The sequence below is a fragment of the Myotis lucifugus genome, unplaced genomic scaffold (genome assembly GCF_000147115.1).
Source record: "Myotis lucifugus unplaced genomic scaffold, Myoluc2.0 scaffold_612, whole genome shotgun sequence".
Classification (NCBI taxonomy): Eukaryota; Metazoa; Chordata; class Mammalia; order Chiroptera; family Vespertilionidae; genus Myotis; species Myotis lucifugus.
In genome coordinates this window covers 333,934-361,308 of record NW_005871660.1, presented here as the reverse complement: position 1 = coordinate 361,308, position 27,375 = coordinate 333,934, and the positions used below count along the sequence as shown (strand labels likewise).

Here is a 27,375-nt window from a genome sequence, read left to right as displayed (position 1 = left end):
GCCAGCTCTTAACCCAAGCCACAGATTTCACACAGTCTGCCTGGGACTGCCCCAGGATTTTTTGTGTTAATGAACTCAGACACTTATAAATAAAGGAACACAGGATCGAGGTCTTTGAAACACCTCAGGAATGAAAAGGTCAGGCCCCTGATCATCCAGTTTACTGAGAAGTGTTGTGCCAGGGGCTACAGCAGCAGGTAAAAAACAGACAGCCTTCAATTTGGGGTCGTCTTGTTCTATCTTTTGTGTGTTGGATGTGTGTGTGGGGGGGTCCCTCTTCCCACTGAAGCAGTTCCAATACTCTACACCTATCAGCAGTAACGTTTGTGTGCCGCTAAGGAAAATGTTTAAGATGAGGTCCGAGTTACAGGTGTTGTTTCTCTGACAACAGAGCATCCTGTCAGAACAGTCAGACTCAGAGTGGAAGCATATGCTAAGGGCCTTTAATTTCCTAAGGTTTTAGATGTTGTTTTTAAAAAAAAAAAAAAAAAAAAAAAAAAAAAAAAAAAAAAAGGCAATGATCTTAGATTAGATTCTGCAAGCCCAGAGCAAAATGGTTTCCAACTTTTAGCTCAAATCAAGTCCCATCTCCCACATCTGAAGAACTACTGTGAGCTCTGAACTAATAAGGCTGAATTGATGCGGTTTCACCACACAATGCTGGGCCCTGCCCTGCAGCAGCTTACAGCAGAATTGCAGAGAAGTACACGCAGGTGAGGAGATAGGAATGTGGGTGCAGAGAAGGGCTACATCCACTCCGGGTCCACTTGACCCTCCCCTTGGTTGCCAGAAAGGAGCAGCTACTATGTGCTCTTCTAGCTCTGCCACTCTAGTTATTGGCGTTTTTGCCAAGAGGAGGCCCTGGGGGAAGGTCCCTTCTCTTGCCTCCTCGCTCATCCTGAAACTATGCCTCATAGACTTACCAGAGTCCCCTAGAACACTTGTGTGCATTTGCCCAGCTCCAGGTCTGAGGGAAGGGGGAGCAGAGAGAGAAGAGGGAGGAGATGGGGGTACAAGATATGCAGTGAGGGGAGGGGAGCAACGGGGGTGGGAAGGAAGGCAACAGGGAGGTGGAAGAGAGGGGACAGATGGGGACAGGGAGGGTTTGCCAAGGCTGGAGCCTCACCTTGCTGAAGCTCGGCCACCAGGGCTCAGGTCATTCCCCATAAAGTGTGTCCCCAACAGAGCCTCCTGTCACACAAACACTGGCCTATGTGAACCCAGTGGCTCAAACCTGTCACAGACTCATACAAAAGGCCGGGGGTCTTGAGAGCTCCAGCCAGAGGCTCAACAAGATGCACACTTGTCACTTCCAAATGACAAATGAAAAGAGTTACAACTATCAAGTGCAGGGGCCCTGGGCCTAATGTGAGCACCGAGCCAAGAGCAGGGAGGCTGTCGCTCTGCGTCAGAAGACTGACACATCAAACAGCCCGACGCTCGTGCGAGGGTCTCCCAGGACCTGCTGCTAAGTTGGAGGAAAATGAGAAAACAGAGTAGGGCGGAGGTTTGCCCCCGGTTATCAGAGCAGGGCCCCGAGCAGAGACAAATAGATTTCTTCTTTCCAAAGCATGAAGAACAGAAATTGGAATGTCGTCTGGATCAGAGCTGGTGGCCCATGGGGCCCAGCAGCGCTTGGCTGGAGCTGTCCCAGCCGCAGGGAGTGGAGGGTAGAGGGCGGAGGGCAGGCTCAGTGGGCCCATGGCACCTGGGCTCCCCATGTTTACTACACATGGCAGGGCACCTCCCAGAGTGATCGGCCACCAGCGCAAGACTCTGACTGCTGCTGGAGACCCAAAGCAGGATTATAACCAAGGACTGGCCACCTCGACTCCACTTCTCCCTCTCTGGGCTTGAAAGCAAAATAAATTTAACCTTTTCGTGGGAATGAACATGAATGCCCAATACAACCCAGAGGATCTTACTATTTGACATTTCCACGGTGTGAGGCGTGGAAAGCACTTCACCACCACTCAATGGCTGCTACCCTACAAGCTGGTTTCAATCAGCCCTCACTGCTGGTCCTACCCCACCCCTGTTTCCCTCCCCACCCCCAACCTCTGGCCCCTCTCCAAATCTTTCTCCAGGGGTGCCCAGTTCCACATTCCTTACTCCTCTCTGGCCTGATCCTTGGCAGCACTGAGGCACCGGGCCCCAAAGGCTGGTCACCCAGTGAAGGTGGAAGTGTCATAGCAGGACTGACAGCAATCAGAGGATGCCACACGCGCCTTTTGGGAGCTTTCAGTGGTCTGTCCGGGCTCCTGGGACATGCGAGCAGCCCCGAAACAATTGATGAGCCTGGTATAAAGTAATGAGGCTGGGCTGCCTCGGAGCCCTGGGGTCTTACCTGCCACATTTCCCCCAATTTAAACAGCACTGAGCTTTAATCAGAGGATACTCTTTAAAAAGGCTGACTCGATATTAGAGTTTGCTCATATAAAATAACAAAGTGGGAAAGTAGAGTAAACGGGCCTAAGAAGAAAATTATTAAATGTGGTTCAATTAAATCATCAACCCAAACAGCATTGACTACAGGGACCCTCCTACTTTCTGATCCAAGCAGCAGCACCAACTCCAGCCCTAAGTCAGGAACCAGACAGGACATGCAGGGCTATGCGGGGCCCGGCCCACTGAGACTGCCCTGCGGTGCGTGGGTTTGGGGGCCCTTAAAAACACCGGGGGGTTGGGGGGGCATGGGCCTGTCTCCCAGCTGATGACTCACTGTCACCTGCAAGGCCATACATCCTAACTGAAAGGCTCCCTTTACTCCCTCAGCACTCCCGGGCCCTGGCCATGGAGTTGCAGATCCTGTGACCATTCAGGCCCAAGACACCTCCACATGTCCTGTATCTGTGCTGTTTGATGTGGTCACCACTAGCTTGCATGGCTCTTAACTAGAACTATGGTTGCAACTAAGGCCCAGAATGTTTAATTTTACTTCATTTTAATTAATTTACAGTTAAATGGCTATGCATGCAGCCAGTGTTGGACAGTGCAGCCCTGGCACTGGTCCCTCCTTCTCTCTCTGCTAGCTAAGTGGCCCCACTGTTGCACCCAGATACTTGCTCCACTCACTTCCCTGCATCTCCCATGTCCCTTCTGTTGCAGTCCCACAGGCCACACCCTAAAACCTAGGTCCAAACTGTCCCTTCTCTCCACCCCACCCCACATACATCAGGCACTCTCACCTCCTTTTTCCTTTCCTCTCAGGGACTTTGCACTTTCTGCCCCTGGTCTAGAATGTTCTCTGGCTCCCACCCACCCACCCACCCCCACAGCCCGCCGCCATGCTCCCAAAAGGAAAGGGATGAAGAATGCCCCCAAATTCATGCCTCCCAGGGACTTCAGAATGGGACCTGATTTCAAAATAGGGTCTTTGCAGATGTAATTGGTTAAAGTGAGGTCGTAATGAATTAGGGTGGGCCCTGAATCCAATGATTGGTGTCCTTACAAGAGAGAGTTACACAGGGAGATGGCCATGCAACGACAGAGGCAAAGATTAGAGAGATGTGTCTACAAGCCAAGGGACACCAAGTACTTCTAGCCACCCCCAGAAGCTGTGAGAGGAAGGAGGGTCCCTCCCCCGGAGCTCTCAGAGGGAGGATGGCCCTGCCTGACACCTTGCCCTCCAGACAGGAGAACACAAACTGCTGTGGCCCAGCTCCCCAGGTTAAGGCATTTTGTGGCAGTGGCCCCAGGACATGAACACACCAGGGTCTCAATGCAGCATCAACCTCCCCTCCTCCCAGCAACACCTGCGGCCTGCTGCCCAGCTCCATCATCCCTTCTGCTCTTTGCAGTTTCTCTCGGGTCAGCAGTCTTCCCGCCACTCCTGCCCCTTATCTGTCTCCTCCTTGGTACCTCACCTGTCTCACGGCCTGTCTCCCAGCAGCTGAGCAGTGACTCGCACGATGACTATCGAGTGGGTGCCAAACACCAGGGGTGACAAACATGTTTCTCATGGAACAATCAGAGTAAAGGTTGGGGGTGTATACCTGGCACTTCAGCCCACAAAGTGTTAACCAAAGAAAGTGTTAACCACCCAAAGATAGGGGCAGAAACCCAGCCAAGAAGGTGGCATCTGCTCTGAGGGCTCCCAGACGCAGGCCCCCTGTTTCTGATGTAATTACCAGCTCTGCAGCAGAGACGCCACAACAAACCAGTTCATTAGGAAATCCACTGGAAGCTCTCAGAAGCGCTTCATAAACAAAACAATTAGGTGCCGGCAGGGGCTCCCGTGGTCCTTGGCCCCAGGGCCTGCTTCCCACCACCGCTGACAGACAGCTGGACCCAACAGCCAGGGACCAGGCAAAATCTAGAGGACTTTCGACTGGCACGACACTGACACCCCAGGAGGCCAGAGCCCCAATGTCACCCTTTCCCTTTCTAATTAAAAGAAACCTCATCCCTGTGTCCCTGTCAGCCTCCCCAGGGTTCCCAGGCCTGAGCTTGGCTCTTCATGACCTGTCCCCTTCCCTCTCCTGTGCCCTGACCTGGGGGGCCGGGCCGCAGCTGGAAAGCCAAGAAGGTCCTCCTGCCTCTCTGTGATCGCCCTCCCACCCCTTCTGCACAGATGACGATGACAATCGCGATAATAAACCCAGGTGCTCTGAGCCAGGCACCTCCCAAGGACGTTCCCATAACTCTCCCAACAGCCCTGCCTGCTCTGAGCACAGAGCCAGGCCCTCGCGCCACAACCCCAGCCCTGGGCCCCTCTTCATCTCTGGACTCTCCCTTCTGCTGAGTGAGACTCCCTCTCCCCCTCCTCCATCACCGCCACCTTGAGGGGAGCCCGCCCAGCCTGACCTCGGAATAAACTTCATCCGTCGCCACATCATTTACTTCAGCCAAGAAACAAACTCTGTCCCCAGCAGGACAGCCATGGAAGGTGGATGAGGGTGAAGCCCCATTCAGGAGGAGGGTCAGGGAGGCTACATCCTCGATCTGCCCATGAAGTACCTCCACCCAGATTACACCCTCATCTAAAAAAGGCCTCTGTCCCCTGGAGCTCGCCCGCTAGCAGCGTCAACGGAGGCCTGGGCAGTGAATAGGAGGATGAGGAAGGAAGAACTTAGCCCATAGTCCAAAGGGTCTCACCAGGTGACTCTTCCCTCAGAGGACACCAGCTGATGTCTGGGATACCTGTAACTGTCATGACTGGGGGTGCTCCTGGCAACAAGTAGGTGGGAGCCAGAGATGCTGCTCAACCCCGACAGTGCCCAGGACAGCCCCACAAAGTGACCTGGCCCCAATGTCAGCAGTGCCAAGGGGAAGAGACCGAGTCTGCAGATTTGACTCTCAGGCTCCCAGTTCTACCAGGAAAAGCAGCAAAGCCATGATGAGGAGGAGTGGCAGGCCCACTGACATGAGCAAGCCACACACCAGCCAGCATCCTTCTCCCAGTGCCATATGGCCACGTGCCTGCCAACCCACCAGGGGAGACAGGGAAGTGGCACACAAGAGGAGCAGGTGGCACCCCACGCAGGGCCTGCAAGCTCCCACTTCCAGAGAGACTTGGGTGTGAGGACCAGCATGGATTTCTCAAGCCCTCCCTCTGAGCAAACGGGAAGTCTGAACTCAGCTGCCTGTAACCCGGGGACAACCCCCAGGGATAGGAGTGGAAGAAGAGAGAGGGATTGGGGCCGACAGGAGGTTGGGACGTGTCTGTCACCCACCACCAGAGAGCTGCAAAGTTCAAGGGAGGACAAGGAGCAGAGCGGAGGCCTGTCACAGCGCCGAGCATCCAGCTCTCAAGGAACCACGGTCAGGCACTGATGCTCTTCAGAATGCACTCAAACCACCGTGAACAGAATTAACAGAAGCCACAGGAGCACGCAAGACGAGACAGAGGCTGGTGTGTCCTCCGAGGGAGGGGGCTGCAATTACACTTGCGATTCTTTGCAATGTGTTCCTGCCTAGACGAATGCAAAGCTTGTCACAGGGGAGCTGCACCGGAGGAGGGAGCATATGGAAGAGCAGGAATCTCCTGCAGATCCCAGCCTGGGCCTGGTACAAGCCCCAAGCCCTCCCAGCCACAGCAACAGGGAGGGAGGTGCTGGAAATGAAGGTTGGGGACCACAGGCTCCCACCTCGAGCCCTGCTGGGGCTGGGCCAGGGCTGCAGGCCTCTCTGGAGAAAAGGTGGTTCTCAGGGAGCCCACCAAGTGATCAAGTCCTGCCCATGCCAAGCCAGTGGTGGTCATGAAGGAGTCCCCAAGACCAGTCCTCCTGTGCACTCTCACTGGGGGCAGCACTGTCCTTGCTAAGGGCAGGAAAACATTCCTCTCTTGTTAGAGACACTGATGCTCTCTACATACGCAGACATACAGCCTGTCTATGGTGTTAAAACGAGGGGTACCTAGAAGAATGATGTAAAAAGGTTTGAGTGAGGGGGTGGCAATAATGCCAAAAAGGCCGAGAAACATGCCCTAGGCCAATCTCAGGGGTCTCCCCACAGTCTCTGGCCCTCCCTGCACTAAGGGAATGGGCTTTAAGCAAACCACGAGGGACAGTGACAGGAAGCTCCAGGGGAAGGAACGAGAGGAAAATATACTTCATGTGGCAACTTACTGCAGACCCCGTGCACCGACCACCCAACCCATAAATCAGAGGATCAGGGAAGTGCAGAAGCGCAGGCGGGCAAGGCAGGCATCTCGGATCCTGGAGGCTCAGGGTGCGGGCCCATTCCAGCCTGCTCCACCCTCTCCACCTACACCCCACCTTCTACTACCTCCCTTTGGGCTCCAGGTTAACAGCCTGGGGCAGGCAGCATCATTACCAAACAGAAGGCACATGTGCTTGGAGGCTGGAGAAACAATGTGGTTCACATTTTACAAGTGATGAGCCTGCTGAACCTCAGGCTGGGGTTTCAGGAGAGACTCCCACCCTGGATGTGGGAGCAGAGGGAATGAGGGCCACCTCCAGAAGCCTTGCCCCTCCTCCACACCGAACAGAAGCCCTCCCTACTTGATGCCTCAAGGGGGAGCTCACGTTTCCAGGGAGGCTGAGTGCTCAGCAGGCAGCGCCCAGACAGCTGGCAGAAAACCAGTTAAGTGCAGCCAGGCTCCTGGCCTTGCAAACTGGGTTTTAAATCTCTCTCGCTCTGTTTAATCCTGCAGTCAACTCCTTCGGCACAGACACTGAGCCCATGATGGAGGGAAGAAGCCTTGTCAGGCTTTGCCCAGCACCGCCTACCTAGAAAGCAGCTAAGGCCATGCTCAGCTAATCCAACGTGGCATGCAGCCTTGTAGGACTAATTCGAGTTCAGACCTAAAAATGGTTGGTACGTGCACACTTTATCTTCCCTGAGTGAGAATGCAGCATCCCTTTGATCTCCCAGTTGGTAATTCCACTACAAAGCCAACCATCTGAGCGTGTGCAGGGAATCCTTCTCTGAATCAAGCAACTACTCCCCTCACCCCAGGCTGCTTCAGACACCCCAGCCAAGCACTGGACACCCACCAAGAGGAGGCCACTGGCTTGGGAGACACTCAGGGAAGGAGGGTGTCTCCTGGACCCAGAATAGGTGCAGGCCTCCAAGGGGGGTGAGGGAGACAGAGGAAGGTTGAGGGTGTTCAGGGTCGGCCCTCTTGCTGCTGTGACCTTGATGCATGTTGGTGACATTAGTAAAGCTGGAGAGAAAGAGACAGACAGAGGGAGAGGAAAGGGAGAGGGGCAGAGGGGGTAGGGGCGGGGACAGATACCCATGCTCTGAGGAAAGGGAACACTCAAAATAAAACAAAAGCAGCAGCGTGTGACCACAGGCAGTGAGGGTGGCTGGTTGTGCGACAGGCCTGCAGCCTACTCTGACCTCAGGTCCCATAGAGTCCTTGGGTCCCCAGGGCCCTCCAGCTTTGCTCTCTCACCCTCTCCCTGCTGGCGGGCAGTCTCAGCTCATTCTGGGATCCTCCTAAGCACATAGTAGGTGCTCAGTGGACTGGGTTTGCATGTGATGTTCTATGCTTCCCTCCCTCCAGGCCAGGACATGGAGGGAAAAGGAAGCCGGGCTCTGAGCAGTGATGGCTAGCCTTGCTATTAGGTCCTCATGGTTTTGACTTTTAATTCCCATTTTAAAAACAAACCAACAAACAACCACTAATGACAATGACAGAAACAAAACCCTTTCACCTCGAGGGGCTGCAGGGGTTTATAGGAGAAGTACCCAGGAAGGCCAAGGTCACTCCAACCTCCCCAAAAGCTACACTAATTTTTTTTTAAGTTGTAGAAAAAGACAGGAACGTACTGATAATTTGTGAATGTTTTTAAAGGCATACCAAATTCTACCACAGAGACCTAACATCTACCAACATGTGGGCAAATTCCTCTACCCTCTCCCTCGCCACAACACACACACACAATGGGGTTGCATTTCATGATCCAAAACCTATTTATTCATTCAAAGTACCATATCCATCTTCCCACATCAATATACCCAGTGAACCCATTTTCATGGCTGCATAATATTCCACTAGTTCACCCAATCCAGCCACAGATATAAATTTCCCACTATTAGAACTAACGATGCAATGACTGTCCCTAAAACCACCATGCACTTGTTGGAAGGAAGAACTGCTTCATTAAAGGAGACACACATAAGGGCTCTGTGGAGGTTGCCCCCAGCAGCCTACCAAGCGGTCAGGGCTCCACACCCACAGCCCCCAGGGCCTACCAGTCCCAAATGTAAAAAGAAATGATCCCACTGGTGCTTAGTTTGCCTCCTACATAACATATGCTCGAGTGTTTGCAGACAACAGGAGATTCTGCTTGGTGCGCACAGGCATCCATTTGTAGACCTGCCCACACCCTGTGTACCAACCTATTGTGAGCAGCTTGAGCATCTTTTGCCCGTTTTTCATACTGGGTTATCTTTCTCAATCTGATAAGAACTATTCTGAGTGGTAAGATTTTATTTTTTTTCTTCAAAAAAAAAAACAACCCCAGCTTTCTCTCAATATGGTAAGAACTAATCTGGGTGGTAGAATTTTCTTAATAGCTTTATTGAGATAGAATTCACACACCCTATAATCCACCTGTCTAAAGCATACAGCTCAGGAATGGATCTTCCTGTTCTGAACATGTCACATAAATGGAATCACGCACGATGTGGCCTTTTGTGTCTGGCTTCTCCCACTGAGCATCGTGTGTTCAAGGTCCATCCACGTTGTAGTGAGCATAGGAGCTTCACTCCTTTTTAGGCTGAGTGGGTGGCAGAAATGGAAGGTCTGTTTTCCTTCTTTCTACTTGCCTTGTTTTCTGATTTTCAACAATGTGTGTTTTTCAGTTCCACGTGTGAGAATAAACAAATGATTAGCCAATCATGCAAGAGTGTGAGCCTAAGCTCTTCCAATCAAGAGTGAGGGACAGAGTACGTGGGTCAGGAATAAAAACCCGAGCGACCGCCCGCTCAGGGTATGTGCTGCCAGAGTCTGTGTTGGTACATACCCTTCTGCAGGAGTAAAGATATTTGCCTTGCTGCCTGGCTCCTGAGTGTGCTTTGTGTTCTCCCAGGACCCCTGATTTTGAGGGCTCGCCTTATTTCTAACACACGTCTCCCATAGGTGATGGATGAAGCTGGCAGAATGTTCCCAACCCCTCCCTGAAGCTGTAAAAATCGTCTGGCAATCCCCACCTCCTCCTCTGGAGTCCCAGGCTCCCCTCTGCTCTCCAAGCAGACTGGCTTGGGTGCTGAGTCTCTGTAGGAACCCTAGCTATTTACTGTCCATGATGATTCGGCAGGGCAGTTTTCCTCATGGATCTCCAGATGGAGGCCCAGCACCACCCACGCTCCACAACAGCCTGGGAAGTGCAGCAGTGATGGAAACTTGTGGTCCAGAAACTGTGAGGAAAAAGAGCCCGCCCTCTGATTAGGGTGGGTTTTTGCAGGAGCTGCTAGGCACTGGGTTTGAGTGCATTTGGCTAAAAGAACCTCCATCCAGAAGAAATTAAACGTCGGCTCACTGTTCCCTGTTCTTGCAGCCAGTGGGTCCCTGGGGGTGGATGTCACCCATTCACTGGTGTGTGTGTGTCGGGGGGGGGACGTGGGGGGGGTAATTTGCAGGTTTGAAAAAACGTTGGAATCCCAGAATGGGGAGGGGCACTCGCTCTAACATCTAGTTCCTCAAAGAGGAACAATTCCTAGGGAGAAGGCAAAGCGTTCTGTGGAGTCCTGTTTCGTTCCCACAACTCTCCCTGTTGGCCCAGCCTCCCCACTAGAGAAGAGAAGCACATGAGACTAATGAAACCCACGATCCCTGGAATGGGGGTGGGGAGTGGAGAATGGGGTAGGAGGATGTCTTTATCCAAGCTCACTGAGGGGGTGGCCTGTTAAGTGAGGTTTCACATCTCTGGCCACGATATCTGTTATTTGTCCTGCTTAAGAGACCTCAAACCCCATGGCTTCAGAACACAGGAGAGAAAATGACTTTCAGTAGGAAAAGGAGGCTCTAAGCCCCAAACACGATGTCCTGGGAGATGCCCTTAGCAGGAATCTGAAAAGAAACTACACTGAGCTTGACACCCCAGTGTCAGAGTCCACAGATACCGCTGGACAACCACCCACTGCCTGGAAAGAGAAAGAGGAAACCTGCAAGTCCAGCTAGACAGGGGTCTCGACAGGGGCTAATCCTGCCCCCAGGGGACCCTGGGCCATGTCTGGGCACATCTGTGGTTGTCATGACTGGAGGTGCTCCTGGCATGGCATGGGTGGGGGCCAGAGATGCTGCACAATCCCCCACAGTGCCCAGGACAGCCCCAAATGTCCACTGTGGTGAGGAAGGACCCTAGATTGGACCAACAAGCCAGAGTCTGAGAGACTGGGGACACTCGCGAAGGCATAGTCCCACACACAGTGCTCTTGTATATCTTTTGCCATGTTATGTTAAGACAGCTCCAAGAAAGGGCGTCCCTTTTATAGACAGAAAAGCTCAGGTAGTCCAAAGATCGCAGGCCGTGAAGGAGGCAGGCCCTGAGTGCCCTGAGGTGGGGACACACAGGACGCCCCTACCACAGGGAGGCTGGGCAGTACAGGCAGCCATGCATTTTCTTCCCGTGCACAGATGGGTAATGAGGGTGAATGTCAGTCAAGTGGCTCAGAAAGGAAACCATCTGGAAGAGAAACACCGTCTCAACTAGACAATGGACAGAGCCGGTCAGTGTTCTGTGTTTGTGCTGCAGTGGGAGGGTGGAGAGAGAACACACCCCAGGCAGCCTTCAGCTGCAAACGGACCCAAAGGAGCTCCCTCGGAGGGCCTCTGGTGACAGGCTGTAAGCTCTCTTCTCCAGGCCTTTATGGCAGGAGGAACCTAGGAGCCTCTCTGCCCTGCAGTCAGGAGGTGGGGTGGGTGATGCTCAGCAGGTGGCAGCTGTGGCATCAGCATTTGCATATCCTGCTGAATGGCCACAACTCCTGGCACCCTCTCGGACCCATCCGGAGCCTCCCAAGGCAGTGGTTTTGGCTCTGGGAGTGCAGGAGGTGACTGTTCAGCCCTAAGTGGCTGGAGCCAGAACTGGCAGGAAAGGCCCACACCAAGTGGCAAATATTTTCAGCTCTGCAGGCCAGCCTCTGTTGCAACTACTCAACCCCACTGTTGCAGGCAAAAGCAGCCACAGACAACAGGTCAACACCTGAGCGAGGGTGGGCACCCATAAAACTTTATTTATGAAGGTGAAATTTCAGTTTCATCTAATTGCATGTCACATATTCTTTTGATTCCCCTCTACTCTTTAAAAATGTAAAAATCATTCTCAGTTTGCAGCCCATACAAAAGTAGTCAGCCTATCAATTTGCAACCTCTGCTCTGGAAAGAGATACCTGAAACTCATACAGACTGAGTAGGTGTGAGAGTCTGGCTTTTAATGTGTTGGCACAAGGCAGAATGACAGAAAAGGGACAATAGAGGGCAGGAGCTTGAAGAAGGTAACAGACCAACAAGTAAAACAGTCCCTAAAATCTGGGAAGCGGAAATTCTCCCCTGGGTTATGTTCTGATGAAGATGCTAGAAGGAACTGACCCAAAACACAGATGGAGTGGGGCAGCTCAGGCTGGCTTTCAGGAAAAGGAGTTGTGGGATCCTCCCCGCTCCCTAAAAACTGGCTGAGGACCCGCAGGTCCCTGTGCGCCATCTGACCTGAATGATTGCCCTGCCTCTCCCTGGTCCTGCCTCTGACATGCCTTAGCTTTTTATCAGTAAGGCCAAGCACTTCGGTGGACTCTGCAGCCTCGACTAGTTATGAGGGCAGCAGAGCTTGCAAGAGTCAGGAACTGTCACCCCAAAGACTGTGGGGTGGCATCCAGGACTGCCATGCACAGACGCCCAGTGGCCAGTGGTCATTTCCTGGCTGAACCCCTTGCCTTCCTGCCTCAGGGGCCTGGGCAGCTCGGCCAGCTCTTCGGGGGAGCCCCGCGTGGCTCCTGAACGCTCACCTTGAACTCCGGCTTGCTCTGAGCACCAAGTGCCACTTGTTCAGTAATTTCACGCTACGCCGCCTGGCAATGTAAGCGTGGAGGCCCAATCTAAGGCTGTACTTCCCAAATGTCGCTTGTGAACACATGGCTGAACCTAAAGTAGCAATTAATATCTAGGCAGTCCCCGGCCCCGCTCAGTTTCGGCTCTGACAGCCTCTCCAGGAAAAGCCTGGCCCCGGGTTCCTGGCTCCACCGCAGCTCACACTGCGGCAGGAGGTCACGGCACACACAGGTCGTGAGGATTCTCTCCTCCTTGAGTCTTACCATGTAATGCAAACAACCAAACCACACGCCCCGGATATTTACTCCTTTAGATCAAACAGGCAAATCCTGACGATTAGATGTCTCCTCTTTTAGTGACACCCAGAGTCCCCACCTGTGACAATCCCATCATGATTTTCTGACTTAAGTATAAAAAGCCTGATGCTTCCAAATCCTGGGAGCACCTCCCCCATCTTCCTTACTACAAAGCCCATTTCCTTTTCTAAGCTGCACTGAAATAGTAAAGCTAGAGAAATAGATAATTAGAAAAATAAAGGCTAGCCCATTTGTTTAGAACAGCACTGCCCAATAGAAATAGAACACAAGCCACTTTGTAACCTCAATGTTTCTGTCGCCATATTCAAAAAGTGAAAAGAAACAGGTGACATTCACTTTAATGAAATATTTTGTATAACCTGACTAAGCTATGCAAAAGTATCAGTCTACATAACCAATATAAACAGATTTTTGGTGAGATATTTCCTGTTCTTTGTTAGACACTGTACATGTGTTACAATCACAGCTCATCTCCATGCAAATGGGCCACATCTCAAGGCCGCCACACCTGCGTGTGGCCACTGACCATGGTCTGAACATCACTACTTAGAGCCAGCGGTTCTCAACCTGTGGGTCGCGAACAATGAAAATACATCCTGCATATCAGATATTTACATTACGATTCATAACAGTAGCAAAATTACAGTTATGAAGTAGCAACGAAAATAATTTTATGCCGAAACTGGTTTGGCTCAGTGGATAGAGCGTCGGCCTGCGGACTAAAGGGTCCCAGGTTCGATTCCAGTCAAGGGCATGTACCTGGGTTGCGGACACATCCCCAGTAGGAGTGTGCAGGAGGCAGCTGATCGATGTTTCTCTCTAATCGATGTTTCTAACTCTCTATCTCTCTCCCTTCCTCTCTGTAAAAAATCAATAAAATATATTTTTTAAAAAAAAGAAAATAATTTTATGGTTAAGGGTCACCACAACATGAGGAACTGTATTAAAGGGTCGCGGCATTAGGAAGGTTGAGAACCACTGGTAGACCCTCTTTGCAAAGGTCTGAGGTCTAGAAAATGCTACATGAGTCAGGGTATAGGGCCCAGGTACACTTCCTCCACACTGACTCCACCATTTGTCCTGACCCTGGGCCTTGACTGGGAACAACTAAGCAATTGTGCAGAGAAACCCCAGGCTCCAATGTGGAAGGCTGGCAGGAAATGCTCCGTTCATCCTGTATGAGGCTAGCTGGAGGAGCTTCTGTTCCATGTGCCCCAGCGCCAGTGCAAGATGCCCACAAGTGGCTGGACCTGCCTTTGCCATGGAGAGAGAGGGCCATCGGGCTAAAACCCATGAGCTGGGGAAGATCGACCTGAGTCCAGCCTGATGGGAGAAGCCTGCCTGCCGTCTTCCTCTGTGGCAGACGGGACAGGCATTGAGGGCTGCAGTAACAGTCCTGGGAGGAAGGTCCCTGGTACTGGCAGCTGGGAAAGGGCTGGGCCTGCTGCCGGCCCAACAGTCCTCCTTCCTGCTTCTCCCTCCAAGATTCCACCATCCCCCAGCTGACTGGGTAGGCCTGCAGTTCATTAGCCCGGTGTGCATCCTGTCACCTGGATCTCCAAAGCCACTTTAAGCCTCCACAGGAGACAAGCAGAGGAAGGAGATGAGGCAGGCATGACCCAGTCTCACAGCCAGCAACTCCATGGACTTGCCATAGCACCCTCCATGCTGTCAATCAAAACCACAAAGACAGACGCACTCAGAGCTCAGGGAATCTGAGAACAAGCACTCAGTTTGATGTCACATCTTTTGGCCAATAATCCACACTTGGAGACCAGGAATGGCAAATTACTGGGGGGGAAATCAAAGGAGTCTCCTCACCTTTCAGTATCCTCCAGGGGCAGCAATGCAGCAGGCAGCCCTGAGGCCCCCAGAGAGTGTGGGGTCTGCCAGGAGATGGGGGCCCCTGACCCTAGGCCTGCCCAGGCCCTATTTGCCGCATGTCCACCCATCCCACTCATGCCTTGTCCCCATTCCTCCAGGTGACAAATGTTCTGGGAACAAGTTCACTATGATCTCAGAAACAGACCTTGATGGAAAGTTTAGGCTCCCAGCCAGCGGGTGCATAGACCTAGGCCCAAGAGAGGTGGCTGGAAGGGACTGGGCTCCTTTTTAGTCTTTCACGGCATCTGAGGACACTTACCTGAGTGGCCACCTTGCCGTAATCAATCCATCGCAAGGTAGCAAAATTGGTCGACTCGGCACAATTGAATCCGTGGTTGAAGCCAGCATGGTAGCCGTAAGGAAAGGTGATCATGAACTCCCCAGCTTCCTGCGTGATCTGAGGAAAAAGTCCAACAGGTGAGGGGAGGCTGACAGGTGAGGGTGAGGAGCAGAATTAGAAGGAAGAGGATTTCATGCATGGCTCACCTGCCAGAAGCAACGCCTGGCCTGGAGCAGGGACAGGCTGGTGGCGAAGGCCACCGGGAGCCACCAAGGAGCACAGAAGGAGGATGTGGGCTCAAGGAGTTCCCAACAAGTGCCTGAGAGCCTGACTCTGGGAGTCAATGGAATCTACCAAGTGAAAGGTGGCTCTACCTAATTTCACAGGCTCCAGTCAATTTCCCATGGGGCTGATAAAGTAGGGATGACAGTGGCCAGGTCAACGGCTCACTACCAGCCCCTGCTCACCATAGCCCAGCTGAAGCTCCAAGTTGACAGACACAGTTAGCATTCCGCAGAGGGGTGAACTGCAGAAACAGAGGGACTGCTAGATGCTACCATTCTAAGCACTTCTCCCTTTTGTTGAGGAGAAGGTCTCCAGTTTTGGAGGGAGGTGGCCATGTAACACCTCCTGTCCACTGTGAGATGTTCTCATACATCAGGGGCAGACGGCGCTGATGGCAGCTGCAGAACCTCTGAGCACAGGACAGGCATACACGCGGTACATTGTCCCTGCCCTAAAATAACCTAAGTCCCCTCGCCATCATAAGCACAGAATCTGTCCTTTTTATTCCAAGAGGTGGGTCCTTCTAGATGATGTCAAAGAGACCAAAGAAACACATCAGCATGTGGAAGAAAACAATGTCAAGGTCAGAGCTCTGAAGAGAGAGCTGATGTTTCTCCATCTATTCAAATAGTCTGGACAACCAGACACTGAAACAGAGACTCTAAAACTAGGAGCTGGGCATGATTGACAGGATGGGGCGCACAATGCCTCCAGATTGATGCTTCTGAAAACACCATCTGAAAGCCCAAAGGAAAATGGGGGGGGGGGGCTGCAGCCTCATCCCCCCATCCAGGGAGGGGACACTTTCCATGACCACACTGACCACTCTCCAGGACTCGTGAAGTGGGGCTGCTGGCCTAATCCATAGTTGTGAAACTGAGGCTGGTGGCCTGGGAGAAACTGTCTCTGAAGTCGGGCCTATCTATTCCTTGATTTGTACAGTCAGTAGAAGGCATAGACCACAGGTTGGGCAGAGTCTGAATAACCACCACCCCAGACAGAAAGAGATCATTTCTGGTACCGTGGGAACTGAAGGACCCCAGTACATTCGCACCAGTGTGCTTTCTGCCACCACGGATTATGTTTCTCTCTAGGATTTCATGGAATCAGACGGTCTGTACTCCTGCGTCTGGCTCTGTGCTCTTCGAGAGTCATTCAGTGCGTGTGCACATGAGTCTTCCAAAGGGAATTCTATCATGAGATGTGTCACTATTACCCATTCTCCTGTGTACAGACTTTGGGACTCTGATGAATAGAGTTGCTGGGCCAGTCTCCTTGCAGCACATGTTTGCATTTCTTTTGAATAAACAGACACAGAGTGTGGGGGGTGGGGGGGGGCGTGTTTCAGGGTCTCAAGTCAGGTGCATGGCCACATCTCCAAGAAACTGCTGACTGTTTTTCTACAGTGGCTGCCCATTTGCACCCCCAATGGTGGTGAGTGAGAGTTCCTTGTGCTCCCCTCTCAGCATTTGGGCATGTGCAGTGGGATCTCCTTGGCTTTGGTCATCTTTCTCCGAAATCCACAGAATGTCATACCATGTCGGTTTGTGCAAACTTCTGCAAAGTCTGTTCAAGCCTTTCTTTCACCCCTCTCTATTTATCTCATGGTTCATCTTTTTATTGTTGATTTGTCGGCGTTCTCAGGCCTGCTGATCTTTACTTATTCCCCCAGAGAGATGAGCAGAAATCACTGGATTCGTTTAAGTACCAGTGAGACATCAAACCCTGGTGTGGGGAGAATGGGCAGCAGGAAGGGGGGGGTGAGACTTCCCACAGAGTCAAAAATCAATCAAAACTGACACAGCCTGGAGCAAAGCCAGCCCTTCAGAACACTGAGATATTTTTCTTTTCAAATAATGAATTGCACCAATCAAGGAAAGTCAGTGTGCATTAAGTTATATTTTTAAATTCCTGTCCAAGTGACAGCCGAGAGCAGGGAATGAAGCATGGAGCAGGAGATGGGAGGAGAGAACACTCACGGGTCCCCAAGGTCCTAGCTACCCCATCCACAGCAAGGGTTCTCTGGGCTGCTTCTGCAGCAGGATTTAGAGCTTTGATTTTTTAAAAATGCAATTACTAATTTTCTTATTTTATTTACGCTGACCCTGGAAAGTGCTGTCGCACTTTTCTTCCACCGCCAACTTGCACACTCCCCTTCTCTCCACCAGGGCATGGCACTCTGTGGTGGGAGCACAGAGCCTTCTGGGGGCTTAGCAGGGTCCTGAGGATGCTAAGCTCAACACCCCAGGTGTGGGGGAGGCACCTCCACTCCAGGCTCGGGCGGACTTTGGGGCCTGATCCCCACCATGAATCAAGGCCTAGAACAGAAGAGGCACTCAGGACGACAAGAAGATTATGTTCCTGTCAGAAATCTATGTCCCAGTGGCTTCATTTCAAGCCCACAGTGTCTGTCCTCTGTGTCACTGGTGTCAACATGATCCCGACAGTAAGTTAGAAGGCACTGGGGATGATGGACAGGCAGGGTGGCAAAGTAATAAGCAGTGCCAGCCCCAAACGCCAGTCATGGGGAAATCCCGGAATTTGGTTTCTTGTGCAAGCTGGCACAGAATAAATGAGGATGTCAATGACAGATTCCAGAAACACACACACTTTTAATTATTAAAAAGCTTGCTATTGATCTGTGCTTTCTTCTAGAGGTAAATACCATTACAGAGATTTGTAAGTGGAGTGTGGGAGTCACTCCTTTGAAGGCCACCAGGAACTCAGATCAGGGATCCACATCGTACCCTGACGGGCATCCATCAGAGCCCAGAGACAAGGGTCCTCGCCCTGCTGGCCTCAGAGGGAAAAGGGAGTCCTGCCAGCCAACTTCTGCATCCCTGACCAGGAAGCACCACTTTGGAGAATGTTCTTAACAAACCACAGGGGAGCAAGTACTTCTCACTTCCATGAGGGATGCTGTGATCTGTTCATGAGGTTCCTGGTAACAAAGGGTGCTCTGACTGAACACAGAGAGAAGAGAAAAATGCGAACCTGCATTTCTCAAAGCAAAAATCCTGCAACCTGATGAACCTAATGAAGCAGTGGCTGGAAGTCGCTTCCTGGTTGCGGCCCCAACAGAAAGAATGAAGCCCAGATCCGAGCACTAATGCTGCCGGCAGTTAGACTGAAATATCAGAAGCAATTTCCCACTGGCTGACACTCAGGTGAGAGTGAGGCATGAGGGTCTGATCACAGAACTTGCCACCATACTTGACAAATCACTCCTCTGGTGAAACCTTCAGAACCCAGGCTCCCACAGGGTCCTCCTCCCCTGGCTTGCCCTTGTTCTAGAACCTTCTTAAGGGTTAAAAAGCCAGTTTCCTGGGTTGTTTGTGATCACCTGGGCCAGAAGCCCCTCCTGGAGCAGCCCCTACCTACCCGGCTGAATGGGATCCCGTACTTCTTGAGGATGATGGGTGAGATGAGGGTCATCTTGTGCCGAAGGAAGGCGTCACAGCCCTGGGAGCTCCCGGGGAAGAACCCTGGAGTGAAAAAGACGGGCATCAGTTTAAAGACCAGGGTGGGGGCTGAGCCAGGACAACTCTTTCTGGGCAGCTCTTTTCTCCTGTCAGAGCACAGAGCAGGGTGCCTGCAGCGCCAAGGGTATCAACCACATGGACCATCACACACCCATGAGCTCCGCTGGTGACCGCAATGGTGACACTCCCTGGCCTTCATTTAGTGAACCTGGAACAGAGGGCAAGCCGGGGCTGTCTGTGTGACAGGGCGCACACCCACAGCACACCTGTCATAGATGGGGCACAGGGCGTGGCATGGCTGCACAGACACTTCCCCTCCAAACCCCTCCAAAGACCAACTGCATTGCATCCGCATGGTCATTCAGCCATGTGAGAACACAGCCCAAAAGAAAGGACACAGAAGCTGATGTTCTAGAACCAGACAAGCTGTGATAAGTGAGAAGTGAGTGATGCTCTCCACACACATATCACGACCAAATCTGCAATAAAGAGTGGCCCAGGCTCTGTCCCTGGCTCTTTGTGCACACAGCCACTGGGCAGGTAAGGAGACAAAGGCTTGGGCCATCAACTAACCTGCCCAAGGCCTATAGTCCTGTGGGGAAATGGCAGAGCAGCCCGATCCTGGCTGCGTCCACAACACAGGTCCCTAACCCTGTTACAGAGTTTTGCATTTGGGCACTATTTTTGTCCAATACTATATATATACTAGAGGCCTAGTGCACAAAAATTTGTGCACTCGGGGGGGGGGGGTCCCTCAGCCTGGCCTGTGACTTCTTGCAGTCTGGGACCCCTCGGGGGATGACCACCTGCTGGCTTAGGCCCGCTTCCTGGGGGATTGGGCCTAAGCTGGCAGTCAGACATCCCTCTGGCAGCCCGGGAGCCCTCGGGGGATGCCTACTTGCCAGCGGGGAGCAGGCCCAAGCTGCAGTGGGACATCCTTAGCGCTGCTGAGGAGGCGGGAGAGGCTCCCACCACCACCGCTGTACTGGCAGCCTTCAGCCTGGCTTGTAGCTGAGCAGAGCTCCCCCTGTGGGAGCGCACTGACCACCAGGGGGCAGCTCCTGCATTGAGCGTCTGCCCCCTGGTGGTCAGTGTGTGTCATAGTGACCAATCATTCCCAGTCGTTCTGCTGTTAGGGTCAATTTGCATATTACCCTTTTATTATATAGGATAGTGGCCTGGTGCATGGGTGGGGGCCAGCTGGTTTGCCCTGAAGGGTGTCCCGGATCAGGGTGGGGGTCCCACTGGGGTGCCTGGCCAGCCTGGGTGAGGGGCTGAGGGCCATTTTCAGACTGGCCACACCCCCTTCAGGGAGGGGGTCCTGCTGGGGTGCCTGGCCAGCCTGGGTGAGTGGCTGATGCCTGTTTGCAGGCTGGCCACATCCCCTTCAGGGTAGGGGTCCCCGCTGGGGTGCCTGGCTAGTCTGGGTGAGGGGCTGAGGGCCGTTTTCAGGCTGGCCACACCCCCTTCAGGATGGGGGGTCCTGCTGGGGTGCCTGGCTAGTCTGGGTGAGTGGCTGATGGCTGTTTGCATGCTGGCCAAGCCCCCCAGTGGGGACCCTCACCCCATGAGGGTGTGGCCATCCTGGGTGAGGGACTGATGGCTGTTTGCAGGCTGGCCACCGCCCCCAGCCACCCAAACTCCCAGTGGTGGCTGGCTGGAAGCAGGTATCTAGGATTTATTTATCTTCTATAATTGAAACTTTGTTGCCTTAAGCAGAGGCCACAGCCGGCCAGGGCAGGTGGGAAGCTTGGCTTCCTCCATCGCCAGGGCAACCAAGCCTCCTGCTTGCTCCAGCTCCGTGGCTGCCAGCCGCAATCTTGGTTGGGTTAATTTGCATATAGTCGCTCTGATTGGCTGGTGGGTGTGGCTTAGGTGTAGCGGAGGTGCGGTCAATTTGCATGTTTCTCTTTTATTAGATTAGATGCCGTGTAACTAACCTAAGGTAATATTTATAAACATGTGGAACTCGGCCATCAGCTCTACCTGCTCAGAAACCGTGTTTAACACAGCTCAGGGACACTTCCAAACCACTTGCTGGCTGAATCTTAAATCAGTGACAGCTGCATCCTGTGGTTAAAGCAGTGGTTCTCAAACTTGGCTGCACATTAGAATCACCTGGGAATCTTTTTAAAACCCTGATTTCTGGGCAAGTTCTGGAATTCCACCTGAAGGTCTGCAATTCCACCAGAAGGCAGCTGGTCTCCTCATCGCAAACCATCACCGAGAGGTGGCAAGGAAGGGCTGCCATGAGGATTCGGTGAGGATGAGGTGTGGGATATGCCCAGGAGTACCCACTGCCCTCCAGGACTGACCCTGTGGCACAGCCAGCCCAGCGACCCTTCTGGAAGCTGACCCAGGCCTTAATACACACTCTTGATAGGTCGTTGGTCAGAGAGGGCACATTCACATGTGGATGCGCACATGTGTGTGCAAGCACATGCCCACGCTGACTTGGGGAGAAGGGGCTTTGACACTTTCCATGCTGGCAGATGGCGCCTGGCTGAAAGGACACAATGGCAAGGTTCTGGAAAGTGCAAAAGATTACTGAATCCTGCAACTTTCCTCTGCACTAAAAGCATTTCAATTAGAGTTATGGCTGCCTGCCGCCTGGCCCGCCGGCCTCTCTGCAGTTCCTCTTTTTAATGCACAGTTTAAGTGGCTCTCATTAAAGCTCTAATAAAGGCACACATTTTAAGTGATTAGCACCAATAATGCGCCAACACATTAATGCTCTGTGGGCTCCACAACTCTCCCAGTGAGCCCATTTGGAGTGCAGCTATTCATTTTCCATATTAATCACAAACTCATTCCACCCATCTCAACAGTGGAGTTGGAGATGCCTGCCCCCAACAAAGTTTGAAAGAGGCACCGAAGGGGGCAGGCTTCAAGTGTCCTGGAACTCTCTGTCCTTTCTCGGAGGAGGGGAGAGCAGGCCTGAGTGAGGGGCCGTGGAGGAAGGCCTCACCACGGCTTCCGGACCCTCCTCCAGTGCCAAAAGCCCAGTTTCTCAAATTCCAGCCACCCTGCTGAGGAGTGACTTAATGAATCCCTATTTTTCAAAAAGCAGTGATGGGTGGCCTCCCGTAGACTTCAGAGCTTGCTCACTCTTCCTCTTCCAGCCCCAGCCAATAAGCTTCCTGCCAGCTATACAGGTCCTCCCGCCCCCACCTCAACCTCAAGGGTCAGAAACTACAGGGACAGCAAGGCCCTGGCTGTAGGAATGGTGCAGGAAGCACAGCCAAGTTCTAGGGAAAGCACCATCGGGATAGGCAGGTGGCCCCAGAGCGTACCTAGGTTCTCTAGCTTGCACTCAGATCATCCGAAACTTTTCTAGTAGAAAAGGCACATTGAACGACAACAGTCCGGGCGTGGCTAACTGCTGAATTTTAGAGAAGTTATTGGCGAGGGTCAGGTGATATCAGCCATGTGTTCACCAGAGCATGTCCATGCTGACTGCCCGGGATGTTTTCTCCTGTGGCTCTGTAGGTGTGGGAGGCTGAACAGCGGCCACCCACGATGCCTGTGTCCTAATCCCCAGAACCTGTGATATGTTCCCTTCTCTGGCAAGAGGGACTCTGCAGATGGGATTAAGTTAAAGCCCCTGAGATGGGGATGACCCTAGATTTCCCAGAGAGCCAATGTCATCACAGGGTCCTCATAAGAGGTTCTCAGGAGCAGCAGTCGCCAACCGGTGGTCCGCAGACCACTGGTGGTCCATGAGGATCGAAAGGTTGGCGACCGCTGCTCAGGAGGGTCAGAGTGAAGATGTAAGAGGTTGAACTGCTGCCTGTGAAGATGGAGGAAGGGCCACGAGCCTGAGATGAGGCACCTCTAGAAGCTGGAAAAAGCTGGAAACTATTCTCCCTGGAAACTCAGGAAGGCCAGCCCTGCCCACACCTGGGTTTTAGCTCCAAAAGGTTCATTTTGGACTCCTGATCTCCAGAACTTCGAGGAAATGAATCTGTGGGGTTGTTTTTAATTAGAACTTTTAAAAGAGTAATTTAAGATTTACAGAAAGTTTGAGAGAATTTGTATTGTTTTAAGTCACTGTGCTTGTGATAACTTTTTATAACAGCAAGAATAAACTAACATAATGGGAAAAGAATTTTTAAACTTATATTCTTAAATTAAAATTTATATTTTAGCCCTGGCCAGATGGCTCAGTGGGAGAGTTGTGCCATGAATCAAAAGGTTGCAGAGTCAATTCCAGTCAGAGCACATACCTAGGTCGTGGGTTCGATCCCCAGTTGGGGCGCAACCCCAGTTGGGGCATGTACGAAAGGCAACAAATCCCCATGTTTCTCTCTCAAATCAATGTTTTTCTCTCTCTAAAAATCAATAAAAAAAAATCCTCAGATGAGGATTTAAAAAATGTATTTTAAATGTCTATTTAAAAAAATGCAATGGGAAAACATTTTAAATCTGGTTTTTATTTTAGAGCACAATAAGTGAAATAGACCTTGACTAGGGCTGTGTGCAACTGTGGCATTTCTACCATGAGAGTATGTTCTGGAGAGCAGGGCGCAGCTCTTCCCATGAGGACAGGGTTCAGGTCTCCAACAGAAATGTTAAACAAACCACCACCCTCCACCTGGGAGGCTGGGGCACCTACCCACTCACCCTTTCCTCCGTTCTCAGGATCTGTGTCACTGGCATGTAGTATTTGCTGAGCAGGCACACAGCTGTGAGTGCAGCTAGGACAGGGGCCCCTAATTTTCAGAAAGATCCACCATTCCCATCTCCAAAGTCAAAACATCAATGTGAAGGGGAAGAGAGTGTGACGGGCATTTTTGGTGAGGTGTGAGGAGGGGCCAGAGGACTGTGGCCGGCAGTGAGAGAGCCTGCACCAATGTTGAGCGATGGCTTCCAGAAGGCTCTATGGCTGCTTTGGGAGGGCTGGGCTGCCTGTCACTGCAACCCAGAGGATCAGGATGATCGGATGGGCCCTGTGATGTTGGAGTGGCTCCCAAACAATCACCCCACCCAGGCCTGAGTGCTGCCTTTGAGGGAGGGGCTGGCTCTCCAGATGACAAGCAAGGGCCAGACCCTGTTGGGACAGAAAGCAGGGTGCCCTGAAGGGTGCCCCTCTCCAGACATGGCCTGGGACCCCCCTCAGACAAATCCATTGGCCCCATGAGGCCCCAGCAAGGATCCAAATACAAATGGTGAGACAGTGGCTGCTGGAAGGGACATTTAATGAGGGAGCCCAGGCGAGTCAGAACCCCGCACAAAAGGGTAGGGACCTTGTGGCCACCATGCACTCTGAGGCCCAGGTGAGGGTGCTCCTAACTAACGTCTCATTTCCAGACTGAACAGAGACTTGAAGACTTAGAAGAGGGCAAGATGCAGTGCCACGCGTCGGGGGGAGGGGAGACAGAACACAGCTGCTCTCCCTGGCCCTCGGGAGCCTGTGGTCACATCCAAGAATTCCATGCTAAGAAACCGGAAAACAAGGGCGTTTAAAGCAATGGCATTCTGTGCAGAATCCATGAAGTGACAAACCCCCTAGCAGATGGACCACGGATCTAATCACAGGAGTGCAAGAAAATGGTAAAATAAGACAGTGACCTCTTACAACTCCCAGGAATTGAAGCCCAGACACACAACAAAACTGGGAGGGATGACTGCTGCTTCCCTCCCCCCCTCCCCCACCACCGCCACCTCCCCTACCTTCCCCCCTACCCCACCTCCCCCACCTCCCCCTCTACCTCCCCTACCCCACCTCCTCCCCCCACCCCCACCTACCCCACCTACCCCACCTACCCCACCTCGCCCTGCCCAGGCCCCAGGTCCCAGGTCCCAGACCCCAGCCCTTGGTCGCAGACACCTACCAATTGCCAGCCGTTCCAGGCGCTTGCCATGCTCCGGTGGGATGGCGTACCTACAAGAAGGAAGGCATGTCAGAAGTGAGCTCTTGTGGCCACCACACACTTGAGAGTCCCCGGGGAGTCTGTGTGGCCTCAGAGAGACACACAGCTCATGCACAGAGCAGACGTGTGACTGTAGCTGTGGTCAGCGCTGTGAGGGGAGTGGCGCCGTCAGGGAAGGAATTCCACACGGAAGGGGTTGGTGAGGCAGAGGGGCTACAAACCAGGGACCCAGGGGGTGTGACAGCACTCTTGAATGCCAGGAGTGCAGACATTCCCTGTTAAGCGACACTAAACCTCGATAAGGCTTACAAAGCAAAAAATACAATAAAAGCACTGGACTGGAGCTGGAGGGGTGGGGACCCTGGTTGCCGTGTGTCGCCAGCCTGCCCTCCCAGGCCCAGGGGCCAAGGTGGAAAGAGACTTCAGGGAGGAGAAAAATTTCACCTGTCACCCACTTCACAAGCTTTAATTTTACTCATTTTACATATGAGGCTCCATCAAAAATTTAAAAATGTGCGGTGGAAGCTTACAAACAAATGAAGCGAGAATGACATCCGCTGATGCTATGTGAGGAAGCTGGCAGAACAAGAGGACGGGGGGTGGGGGGGGGGCGAATACAGTGGTACTGAGAAGCCCCAACCCAACTGACATGCCAGCCTCAGCCCATGTCAGGGAACTTGGTAAGATGAAAACTTCAATTTCTGGACAAATTCAGGCAGAACTGCAAGTTCTAATGACACAAATGCTGAGCACACCCAAGTCCCATCTAGGAGGGACTCTAGGAAAATGGGTTTCAACCAGGGTGATCCTGTTCCCCGCCTCCCCCCCCCCCCACCTCCCAGCACACTGGGCCATGTCCCCATGGTTGTCATGACTAGGGGTGCTCCTGTCATAGAGTGGCTGGGGGCCAAGGATGCTGCACAGCCTCCCACAGTGCACAGGACTGCCCCCCACAGAGAACGATAGGGCACCAGATAGTGCTGAGAAGGACAGACCCCGAGGAGGACAGAATAAAAAAGGCCACTATCTCACTTTCTGGAATGAGTCAAATGTGAAGATGCATCATCGGGCCACTCCCTCCTCCCTCCCTCACGGTGCAGGCAAAGGATGGGTACCCACAGGGAACACGGAAGATCGCCCAGATGCTGTAGCTGGTTAAGTCTATTCCAACTGAGAGGTCTATTATTCCTTTTTAATAAAATAAAAGGGGGCGGGGGTAGGAGATAAGTGAGTATTGTGTTGTCTCTAATCTAAAGGATAAAAATAATTAATTTCTGGGCACTCTGGGGCCCTTGAGGAGATGGCCCCAGCACCTTCAATTCTGTTGTTGTCAGATAATTTTCCATCATCTGTACAAAGATGAAGTTACTCTTTTTAAAATGGCCTTTTATCGCTTACACAAAGACGGTAAAAGTTAACCCCAATCTGAAGCATCTTTGGGGGATTACTGTCCCCCCGAAATGGGGAAATGAAACATTCTGTCCCTTCTGGGAAGACGCCAGCAGACTGGAAGGACTAACTCTGGCACCAAGGCTGTGATGATTAATGCAGTATCCCCAGTCTACAATGCTGCTTTCACTTAATTACCGCCTGTAATTGGGAGTTGTAAAGATAAGATTAATTGAGTCTGGTGGATGTTAAAAGTTTAATACATTGGAACGTGGCTCCTCTGTTATCAGAAAGTACAGACGGCAGGACACTAGGCTGAGCATTCAGGAGAGCAGCCCCTGGGGAGATTAGAAAGACTCCAGGAAGGGAAGCCGGCGCCATGGGGCCTGCTGGCTCCAATGTCCCAGAGCCAGTAGTGCCTCCCACCATTTGGACCAATTCAGTGGCAACTTCGGTGGTGCCAAGAAGCCCCACTGCCAATGACACACCATGCCAGCCCAAGCCCCAGGGACATGGCAAGATGAAAACCTCAGTTTTCAGAGGAAGGCAGGTATAACTGGGGCAAGGGTCCTTAACAACACAGAGCACTGAAGATGAGCCGGTCGAAGGAGGAGGGGGAGGGGGGCAGTAAAGACTCCATAGCCACTGGACCACGGCCGAGTCCTGCGGCCTTCCAATGGCTGGAAGAAACTCCGAAACTGTGGGCCACAGGTTCCCACTGGGGTCTCTCCCACCAGGTTTGACCTTTTGGGGGCCCCGGTGAGCCCGATGACATAGGGGCCCTAGTGAGCCAGTCACAGAGCTGCCTTCCAACAGGGACTGACATTTGCCACTGGAGAGAAGTCCCCAGGACCCTGTGGGGACCCCAGAGCCTTGTGGGGGTCCCACCTGGGGCCCCCAAGAAGCCCTGTGCACGGTATCCTTGTCACAGTCCCACCCAGTCTCATGCCCAGATCAGGCATCCAGACTCTCAGGTTTGGCTCTGGAAGGAAAAAAAAGGGAAAGAAGGAGAAGCAGCTATTGGAGCTGAGCGAGTGTGTTCGCTAACCCTCAAGGCAGGGAGCATCTGTCTGGACATTAGTGAGCGAGTTCTCGGGGCCATAAAACCGAGTCAGTATATTGGTCACCAACATGGGGGCAGTTTGTCTCACTCCCCAAGAGATCTGTCCCCATCACAAGGTCACACCTCAGGGCCAAACCAATCAGTTTTGCCAGCTACAACCCAGGCAGCCTCTCTCTATATGTGACAGAGGGTTCTTATGTGGTTTCCTTGGACAGAAGGCCATGGGAGCTCTGGCCTCACCTGTCCTGACTACCTGTTTGTCTCAGGTCTGGGCTAGGGCGGAGTCTCCAGCCTCTCTACCTCTTCCAGCTCAGCCCCAATGCTGCTCAGAACCTCTCC

At 52.5% G+C, this 27,375-nt stretch overlaps 1 protein-coding gene across 9 annotated transcripts in view; it reads right to left on the bottom strand.

Annotated features, from left to right (window-relative positions):
* KDM4B (lysine demethylase 4B) overlaps nucleotides 1-27,375 on the bottom strand; it is a 131,336-nt gene that overhangs the window by 38,187 nt on the left and 65,774 nt on the right. For all 9 annotated transcript variants that reach the window (XR_002826750.1, XM_023745987.1, XM_014447091.2 and 6 more), the window contains 3 exons: nucleotides 24,546-24,595; nucleotides 18,611-18,714; nucleotides 14,924-15,061 (listed from right to left, as the gene is read on the bottom strand). Coding sequence is in view for 8 of the 9 variants with exons in the window: in XM_023745987.1 (XP_023601755.1) it covers nucleotides 14,924-15,061; nucleotides 18,611-18,714; nucleotides 24,546-24,595 (292 nt within the window). In the remaining variant the exon portion in view is untranslated. The remainder of the gene's footprint in view (nucleotides 1-14,923; nucleotides 15,062-18,610; nucleotides 18,715-24,545; nucleotides 24,596-27,375) is intronic.